A 10398-nucleotide genomic window follows, 5' to 3' on the forward strand; every position below is an offset into this window, starting at 1 on the left:
ACTGACCATACCAAGAATTGGCAAGAATGTGGAAGCATTTTACATAAACCTGGTGGGTATACAAAAGCAAACCATAATTTTAGGTCACCATTTGGCAGTTTTGTAAGTTAAACACTCACCTATTTTATGACTCAGGCATTATACTTTGAGTTACTAACACAAGACAAGTGAAAATGCATACATACATAGAATTACACACAAATGTTCTAGCACCTTTACTCACAATAGCCAAAACTGGAAGTAACCCAAATTCTCTTAACCAGACAAATGAATAAACAAATGGTATAAGTATAGAAAAGATACTACTCAGCAATAAAAAGAATGAACTACTATGGATCATTGAAGAATCTGAAAATAATTATGAACCATGAACGAAACCAGAAAAAAAAAAAGTAAACATTTTATGAATAAAACCATATAAAATTCTAGAAAATACAAAATAATCTATTATAAATAAAGGTAAATAAATGATGGCTTGGGGGCCTGGGGAGAAGAGCCTGAGTTAAACTGGGGGTGAGAGACATGTTCATTATTGTGATTATGATGAGGTTTCATGGGTTTATATGTATGTAAAATTTAAATTGTATACTTCAAATAGATACAGTATATTGCATGTTGACTATACCTGAATAAAAATTTACAAAATGGTTCAAAAGAAAAATATAGATATCCCACTCTTTTCAGAAAATCAGGCCTGGCAATCCTATATTGCCTCTCTTTCTAATGACCTTGGAGGAGCAGCCTTGCCTTAGTGGTAGAAAATACTGATGAGTAATAGATTCCTTCACACCTGAGTTAACAGGAATGTTGGCTGGTCACAGAGCCACACTGTGGACTAAGGCAGCAGTCCCCAACCATTTTGGCACCAGGGACAGGTTTTGTGGAAGACAATTTTTCAGCAGACAGGGGAGGGGATTTGGGCAGTGAGGTGGGGTGTGTGATGGTTCAGGAGGTAACGTGAGCAATGGGGAGCAGCAGATGAAGCTTCACTCACTCGCCCACCACTCAGCTCCTGCTGTGCAGCCCACTTCCTAGTAGGCCGAGGATCGGTGCCAGTCCGAGGCCAGTGGGTTGGGGACCCTGGACCAAGGGATCTCCTTTCGCTCTATGCTTGTTTCTTTGTGTAGCAATGGCCTTTAGCTGAACATCCAAGAGAGGCTATAGGAATCCAGAAAACCAATAGCTTATTTTCTTTCACAATGACCTCAGCTAAAAAAGATACACTTGCCTGGAGGTTCTGAGAATTTCTGGGCATCTGTGCCCACTGATATTGCACAGTCACAGTCAATTTGTTGATGCAATTTTAGAAGGGGCACACTCCATCTACTCCACTGCACTCTCCTCCGCTCCAGGGTTTCTTTACCAAGATGGTTCCCCCTGGCCCTAGTCTCACAGTGGCATTATCTAGTGAACTCTGGGGATCATGGCATGTGGCTCTTTTGCAGGATAACTGCTGAGCATTATGTGATATTTACTGTGAATAAGAAAAACAATTTGTGTTGTTATCAGAAGCACTGGAGGCTGTCATAACTTCCTGGCTCCTCAGGGTGTTTTCTGAGCCCACAAAAAAAACCCTGATACCCAGTCCACAAATTAGGACTCTGAAACCCTGCAGTCTTTCCTAGGAGACCCTGGGTAACAATGTACATTAGGCCAAAACCAGAAAGAGAGCTATATTCTTTATTTATTTTTTTTGCAGTACGCGGGCCTCTCACCGCTGCGGCCTCTCCCGTTGCAGAGCACAGGCTCTAGATGCGCAGGCTCAGCGGCCAAGGCTCACAGGCCCAGCCGCTCCACGGCATGTGGGATCCCCCCAGACTGGGGCACGAACCCACGTCCCCTGCATTGGCAAGCTAACTCCCAACCACTGCATCACCAGGGAAGCCCGAGAGCTATATTCTTAATCATACTGACATGTGAGGCACACAAAGCATGGGACCTCCATGAGAGCTGTGCAGTCCTTAATGCTGGTAGAGCCCAGTTGTTTTCAGATCACCTCACACAGTGAATAGAACCCCAAGACCAAAGGTGGCTTAAACATTAATGCCTTTATTATTAAAAAATGCAGAACAATAGGAGGCATGCAGTTCCCAGCTTTGTGACTCGGAGGCTGGGAAAATCCAAGAGAAGTGTCACCAGAAACTAACGTGTCCCTGAATATGCAGTGCTCCCTGACAAGTCACCAATAGAACTCAGACAGGGTCCACTGGGCCCAGACTAGGTCGGGTCCAGGCCCTACTTTGGAAATGAGAAGGGAATGAGGACCCCATAAGAGCTAAGACTACTCATTGCTTCCCCCGCAAATGGGGATGGGACAGAGGTCAGCTTCCCTGAGTATGTTGGGAGGTAACTTTTGCACACTGTGGACCTCCCAGGTGATAGAGATGAAATGAATTCTCCCATAGATGGCACTGACATAAAGCTGGCAAGGGTCCTGGGCAGGTAAGAAATTATAACACAGTTCCTTAAAGATTATCACATACCTGGGACTTTAGGGAAATCTTTCCACTGCAGACTTTCAGATATATGGGCTTTAATTCAGGCAGATGGCTCCCTCCCAACTTCTCTCCTCCAGTGTAATTATACTAGAACTGTACATCCCAGCATATCTACGGCTTTTCACTAGTCTGAAGGCTCTGGTATTGAATGAGATCAGATTAGCAGCTAACAGATTACCTGCGTTCACTGCACTCGTAAAACACCTTCCACTGTGAACTCTCTAATGTTGAATGAGGTTGGAACTTTGGCTAAAGGATTTTCCAGTCTCCACACTCACAAGGCCTTTCTCCAGTGTGAATTCTCAGATAAATGGCAGTTGGGGCATGTTCAACAGCCATTTATGGCATGTTCAACGAAGTTAGATTTGCAGCTAAAAGATTTTCCACATTCTTTTCACTGATGAGGTCGTTCTCCAGTGTGAACTCTCTGGTGGTAAATGAGACTAAACTTTCGGCTAAAAGATTTCCCACATTCATGGCATTCATAAGGCCTTTCTCCAGTATGAATTCTCTGATGTTGAATGAGGATGGATCTTTGACTAAAGGATTTTCCACACTCTCCACAATCATAAGGCCTTTCTCCAGTGTGAACTCTCAGGTGGTTAATGAGGTTAGATTTGCAGCTAAAGGATTTTCCACATTCCTGACACTCATAAGGCTTTTCTCCAGTGTGAACTCTCAGGTGGATAATGAGGTTAGATTTGCAGCTAAATGATTTTCCACACTCCTGACACTCATAAGGCCTTTCTCCTGTGTGGACTTTCCGATGTGAACTGAGGCTGGAGCTTTGCTTAAAGGATTTCCCACACTTACTGCACTCATAAGGTCTTTCTCCAGTATGAAGTCTCCTGTGGTGAATGAGAGTGGAGCTTCGGCTAAAGGATTTTCCACATTCATCACACTGATGAAGCCGTTCTCCAGGGTGACCTCTCTGATGTTGAATGAGGTTGGATCTTTGACTAAAAGATTTTCCATATTCCCTGTATTCATAAAGTTTTTCTCCAGCATGAGCTTTCTTATGGCTATTGAGGCTGTAGCTTTGGGTAAAGGACTTCCCACATTCATGGCATTTATAAGGCCTTTCTCCAGTGTGAACTTTCTGGTGCTCAATGAGGTTCCATCTTCGGGTACAGGCTTTTCCACATTTGCTGCAATTATAAAGCCCTTCTCTAGTGTGGACTCCTTGGTCCTCAACAAGTGTGTCTATGCAGCTAAAGGCTTTCCTGCCTTCTCCCCAGTTGTGATGCATTTTTCCACTGTGAAAGACAGCCTCACACTCATTATTGTTGTTTGGGTTCTCTTCAGTGTGAGTGACTGGTTGATGGAAAAATCTCGTGCTGGCTAAGAAGTCTTTCCCTATCTCCCTACAGGAAAAGGATTTCCCTGACACATAGGTTGTGTGGCTCTTTATAAACAAGGCTCTGTCCACAGAACTTCTGATGTGTATCTCTCCAATGTGCTGCCCTTGATACTGTTGAAGGTTGGCAGAGAAATAGAATCGATTCCCACAAGTGTATGGTTTCTGCCCAAGATGTGTTCCCTGGTGATCAGGCAAGTGCAAAGTATCTCCCAAGATTGGGCCACACATCTCAAAGGGCTGGGCCTTCTGGGGAGATGAACCTGCCTTGAGAGTCCTGATCTGTGACACTCCATCTACAGAAATGCTCTGTTGAGAAGGTGCTTCCTTATCTTCTACTCCATGCCAACAGCCTGAAAGTAAAGAAGTGATGATGAAGTACATGTTAACCTTATTGAGAGGGGGCAAAATCATCACAAATGTAAATTGACACATCAAAGAATCAGTCCATGAAACTGTTTTCAGGAAAAGGAAGTTGGGGTCAGCTTGAGGAAACAACTGCTCTGCCCTGCTGGGTCCCTAAGGTCACAGGATGGTGCAGGCCTCACTAGGCATAGGACAAGAGTAAAGGGTGTGGCTCAGGAGAAAGGCCTGTTCTACAGCTTATTCTTCTGTCAACAGCTTTTCTTTTTTTGGCTGTGCCATGCGGCATGCAGGATGTTAGTTCCCCAACCAGGGATCGAACCCGTGACCACTACAGTGGAAGCGTGGAGTCTTAGCCACTGCACTGCCAGGGAAGTCCTGTCAATGGCTTTTAGCAGGATTATATCTGCTGATGACATGTGATGCTGTTCAGAAGTCTTGTTCAGGCCCAAAAATATCTGACTGAAAAAAGGTAACAGGTGTTTAAGGATTATTAGACACGTGCACTCTTTAGGACACTACAAAATGGTAAAGCACTGAGGAGGGAAGAGTGTGAGGAATCCGTGAGGTAAACAGTCCAGAGAGGTGGGGAATAGTCTCAGCTGGAGTCAGAATACAAATGACTAGTATTAGACATGACAAGTCAGCAAAGTGTTAAGAATGGAGAAGGAAAGTTGGAGGTGAAGTGTGGCCACTGGTGATGACATCACCAAAACAAAACTAAAACAGGACAGGTTCTTGATATGATTGATATGAACCAAGCCCTGAAGTCATGTCCTCCCCCAACTGCCATTTATCGGGATCAGGCCCCATCTGGGCCCATCTTGTGGAGAATGGGATCATATCCATCCTGGGAAGCACAGAGGACTCTTCCTCTAACCCCAGCTGAGCTACTGCATGAGAGATGGATGATACAAATCCTAAGGGAAGGACAGGAGAAGTCAGTAGCCAATACTGTCCCAGACAACTCAGACAAAACAGATCACAGGAAAGATATTTCAAATATTACAAGAAGTACCCATGGGCACAGCTAAAGGGAAGGTGGCAGAGTAGTAAAACCAGGTATTTTCCCACCTGGACAGAAACTACAATGGTAGAATCAATCTGATGTAAATACTTTGCAATGCAAAATTGCTTTAATTTAGGTCAACTGCAGCTGTTACTATTACCCTGATATAAAAAAAAACAGGCAAAGACACTAAAAGAAACCTACAGGGCAATATATTTGATGATTATTTGTGCAAAATTAATCAACAAAATACTAGCAAACTGTATTCAGCAGCATAGTAAAAAGATTATACACCATAAACACCTGGGATTTATTTCTAGAATGCCAGGATGTTTCAACATACAAAATTAATCAGGGTAATATGTCATTTTAACAGTAAGAAAAAAACTTATTATCACCTCAATCAATGTACAAAAACCATCTGACAAAATTTATCACCCTTTTATGACGAAAATACTCAACAAATTATATATAGAAGGAAACTAGCTTAACATAATGGAAGCAAAAAAACTGAAACCCACAGCAAACATTAAACTCAATGGTAAAAGACTGAAAACGATTCCTCCAAGATCACTAACAAGAAAAGAATGCCAGCTTTCACCACTACCATTCAACACAGTATTAGAAATTCTAGACAGAGCAATTAGGCAAGAAAGACAAATAGGCATCCAAAAGAGAAAGGAAGAAGTAAAACTCACTACAGCTCATGACATCTTGAAGATTCCACCATAAAACTGTTAGAATAATTGAAGTTTGCAAAGGAAGAAGATATAAATACAAAATGAAAAAAATCAGTTATATTTCGATACATTAACAATGAACAATCTGAATGGGGAACTAAGAAAACAATTCCACATATAAAAGTACCTGTCAAGGGACTTCCCTGGTGGTGCAGTGGTTAAGAATTCACCTCCCAATGCAGGGGACGTGGGTTGAATCCCTGGTCAGGGAACTAGATCCCATGTGCATGCTGCAACTAAGAGTTTGCACGCCACATCTAAGGAGCCCACCAGCCGCAACTAAGATTTGGCACAACCAAAAAAAAAAAAAAAGTACGTGTCAAAAGTATAAAATAATTAGAAATAAACTTAACCAAGGAAGTAAGATTTGTACAGTAAAAAGTACAAAACACAGCTAAAAAAAATTACAGACAATAAATGGAAAGATTTCTATACTCATAGGCTGGAAAACTTAACACTGTGAAGATGTCAATACTCTCCAAGCCATCTACATATTCAATGCAATTCCTATCAAAATTCCCATGATGTTTTCTGCAGTAATAGAAAAATTCATCCTAAAATTCATATGGAATCTCAAGGGACACCAAATTGCCAAAACAATATTGAAAAAGAACAACAAAGGTGGAAGAGTCACAATTCTAAATTTCAAATATTACTGAAAACCTACAGTAATCAAAACAGTGTGATACTGGAATCAAGGCAGACATATAGACAAATGGGATAGAATAAAGAGCTCAGAAATAAACTCTCACATATGCAGTCAAATGATTTTCAACAAGGAGGCCAAGAACATTCAATGGGGAAGGACAGACATTTTAACACATGATGCTGGGAAAACTGAATATACACATGCATAAGAAGGAGGTTGGATGGATACCGAGTACATAAATTAACTAAAAATGCATCAAAGATCTTAAGAGCTACAACTATAAAACTCTTTAAGAAAACATAGTGGAAAAGCTTCATGACACCACATTTGGCAATGATTCCTTGGATACGACAAATTCACAAGGAATGAAAGAAATACAAACTGGATTTCATCAAAATGAAAACCTTTAGTACATCAAAGGATAGTATGAACATAATAAATGGCAACTCATAGAATAGGAGAAAATATCTGCAAATCACCTGTCAGATGAAGGGTTAACATTCAGAATATATAGAGAATTCCTAAAACTCAAGAACAAAAAATCCAAGCAACTTGATTCAAAAATTGGCAAAAGACTTGAACAGACATTTCTCCAAAGAAGATATACAAATGGGCAATAAGTGCATGAAAAGATGCTCAACATCACTAGGCTGTCAGGGAAATGCAAATCAAAATACAATGAGATACCACTTCACATTACTTAGGATGGTTATTACTCAAAAAAAAACAGAAAAGAAGTGTAGGCAAGCATGGGAGAAATTGGAACCTTTGTGAAGCTGCTATGGAAAACAGTATGGTGAGTCTTCAAAAAATTTAAAAAAGAATTATCATAAAATGCAGCAATTCTGATTCTAGGTATATACTCAAAAAGAACTGAAGCACGGACACTAAAAGATATCTGCACACCCATGTTCATAACATCATAATTCACAAGAGCCAAAGGCAAAATCACCCAACTGTCTACCGATAGAATAATGGGTAAACAAAACGTGGTATATACAATGTTATTCAGTCATAAAAAGGAAGCAAACATACTACAACATAGATGAACCTTTAAGATACTATGCTAAGTAAAGTAGGCTGGACATCAAAGGAGAACTACTGTCTGATTCCACACACATGGGATACTCATAATAGGAAAATTCATATTTACAGAAAGTAGAATGGTGGTTATCAGTAGATGAGGGAAGTTACTGATTAAGGGGAACAGAGTTTGTCTGAAGATGAAAAAGTTCTGTGGATGCATGACTGATGGTTGCACAATGAGAGTGTACAAAATGCCACTTAGAAATGTAAATATTTTGTTTTGTATATTTTGCCACAACTAAAATAAAGTAAAGAGACTTCCCTGGTGGTCCAGTGGTAAAGAATCCGCCTTACAATGCAGGGGACATGGGTTGGATCCCAGGTTGGGGAACTAAGATCCCACATGCTGCGGGGCAACTAAGCCCGTGCATCTCAACTACAGAGCCCACACGCTCTGGAGTCCACCCGCCACAACTGCAGAGCCCACGTGCTCTGGAGCCCTGTTGCCACAACTAGAGAGAGAAAATCTGCAAGCCACAACTAGAGAGAAGCCCACGTGCCACAACGAAGAGCCTGTGCACTGCAACGAAGATCCCGCATGACACAACAAAGACCAGGTGTAGCCAAAAGAAAATACAAGATAAATAAATAAATTAATTAAATATTTAAAAAAAGAGAAAGAAATATAAACCTTTAAAAAATAAAGTAAAACGAACTTAAGGAAAGGACCTCTCAAGATCATCTGTGTAAGCAGTGACTATATAAGTGACTACACTTCCAGGCACAGTCAGGAACAAATAAATGTGAGGTACAGGAAGGGAGCAATACTAGGGTGCCATGGAACTAGACAGTCACCCAGCGAGAGAGAGGGCATGACAGGTGGGATCCATTAGGCTGACCTAAAGAACAGCGATACCTAATCCTTCCCTGTGAAGCTTCGGGGCAGGAGGTGCTGGAGTGATAAGGATGAGAAGTAGACATGCACTCAGCTCAACCCTTGAACCACAGCACATACCCAGGCAACTGGGAAAGGAAGCAGTACCCATGGTTTAGATGGAGACATACTTGACCCTGGAGAAAAGAGGAAGGCCAAGCCTTGCCCAGGGCATAGGGGCAGGTGTAAGAGCTTACCCAATGAAGATGTAAGTGCAAAATTCTCCAGCATCACATCGTGGTACAGGCATCTCTGAGCCTCATCAAGGAGAGCCCATTCCTCCCAGGAGAAATACAGGGCCACATCCTCAAAGGTCACACTTCCCTGCTAGGACAGAGACAGATGAAATCATCAACAGCCTCACTCCTGAAGACCCACAATCTATCTCCTCACACATCTACCCCATGTCCATCCTCCTCCTAAGATCTCAGAGGAGATCCCAGATCCTGGTACCATTGGTGTCTGCTGTCTTCTCATACTCCCAGCACTGTGTTCACTCTGCTGTCCACTCTGCAACCACATGGGGCCTGTTAAGACCTAGATGCGTACACCTCCCTCATCTGATCCAGACCTCCCACTGCCTGCAGAACAGATGCCTAACCTCACAGGCAGTCATTCCAAGTCTGACTCTTACTCCCCACACCCAGTTTGTTCTCACCAGAAAGGAAGGAGACCTGCAATTCCCTAAACCAGCTTAGCCTCACCTCCAAGCACTTCCCGTTTTAGTGATAAGCTTCTACATCTCTTTCCATTGGTGGCCTGAAATGGGAACCCCTCCATCAAACCCCTGGACTCAACTCAAGACCCTGAGCTAATATTCTCTAAGGTCCCCACACACAAAGGTTGGGAAAATGGCACGTGACAAGTCTCATGACACCACAAATTTGGAGAAAATAGGGGTTGGGACCAGTGAGGGAGGACGAAACCGCCACTTACCTGATTAGGTTCCGAAAGCACTTCCGCAGCCATGGAAACCTGTGGGAAGAGGCAGGTCTTAGAGGGATGTGAGCATGGCATCCTACCAGGGGCTCAGGCCTTCCCTGCACCCCTGGGAGTCACCAGAGCCAGGTAATCTCGGACCGACCATCTAACCTCTGTATTGACTCTCAGCAGTTTTGTGTCCTTGGGGAAAAAACCCCAAACACCCTCTGCCGCAATGTCCTCAGCAGCCCTACAATTTGTGCTTCCACTGAACAGACTCTGGGGATTTTTTCAAACTTAACTTAGATCATGTCCCTTTTACGCAAAAATTTCCATGGCTCCAAGAGCCCTAAGAAGGAAGGTACAACTCCTCAGCCTGTCACTGCAGGTGCGACTCTACCCACACTTTGTTCCCTGCAGAAGCAACACGGACCCCAGTTTTCCCCAATCCTCCCGGCTCAATCCGACCTCCCAGCCTTTGCACCTGCCGGTGCCTCCACCTGTGACCCTCTGCCACGCGCCATCACACCGTCTGTCAGAAACAGGGCCCCACACACGGCCACCTCACCGTCCTGGACACCGGGGCCTGGGCTGCGGGCACGAGAGCAGGCGCCCCGCACTCGGGGCTTTAGTGTCTGGTGGGGCGAGGGCGGTGAGGACCCGCAGAACGAGCGTTTACCTGAGGCGGGTCCCTCGGCGCCGCCGCCGCCACCTGAGCCACAAGCCGGGGCAGAGAGGGGACAGCCGAGCGTCCCGAACGGACCGGGCACCAACGTCTCCAGACCGGCCCCGCAAGCGGCGATGTGCCCGACTATAGAACCGCCTCTAGTCACTGGGGACAAAGCCTCTTCCCGCGCCTCCTCTGTCTGTCTCCCCAATACAGACTCTGCGCTCTGACCCC

The 10398-nt window shown here is 43.7% G+C and overlaps 1 protein-coding gene across 1 annotated transcript; it reads right to left on the reverse strand.

Moving 5' to 3' along the window:
* Nucleotides 1–2038: 2038 nt before the first annotated feature.
* LOC309837090 (uncharacterized protein) lies at nucleotides 2039–10398 on the reverse strand. The gene is made up of 4 exons (XM_082677437.1): nucleotides 10177–10398; nucleotides 9513–9551; nucleotides 8774–8900; nucleotides 2039–4208 (listed from the first exon to the last, which is right to left on the reverse strand). Exons 2-4 carry the CDS (start codon nucleotides 9543–9545, stop codon nucleotides 2893–2895), a joined length of 1476 nt encoding a protein of 491 aa, XP_082533563.1. The 5' UTR covers nucleotides 9546–9551; nucleotides 10177–10398; the 3' UTR covers nucleotides 2039–2892.

This window comes from Grampus griseus (genome assembly GCF_964374135.1).
Source record: "Grampus griseus genome assembly, chromosome: 19".
NCBI lineage: Eukaryota > Metazoa > Chordata > Mammalia > Artiodactyla > Delphinidae > Grampus > Grampus griseus.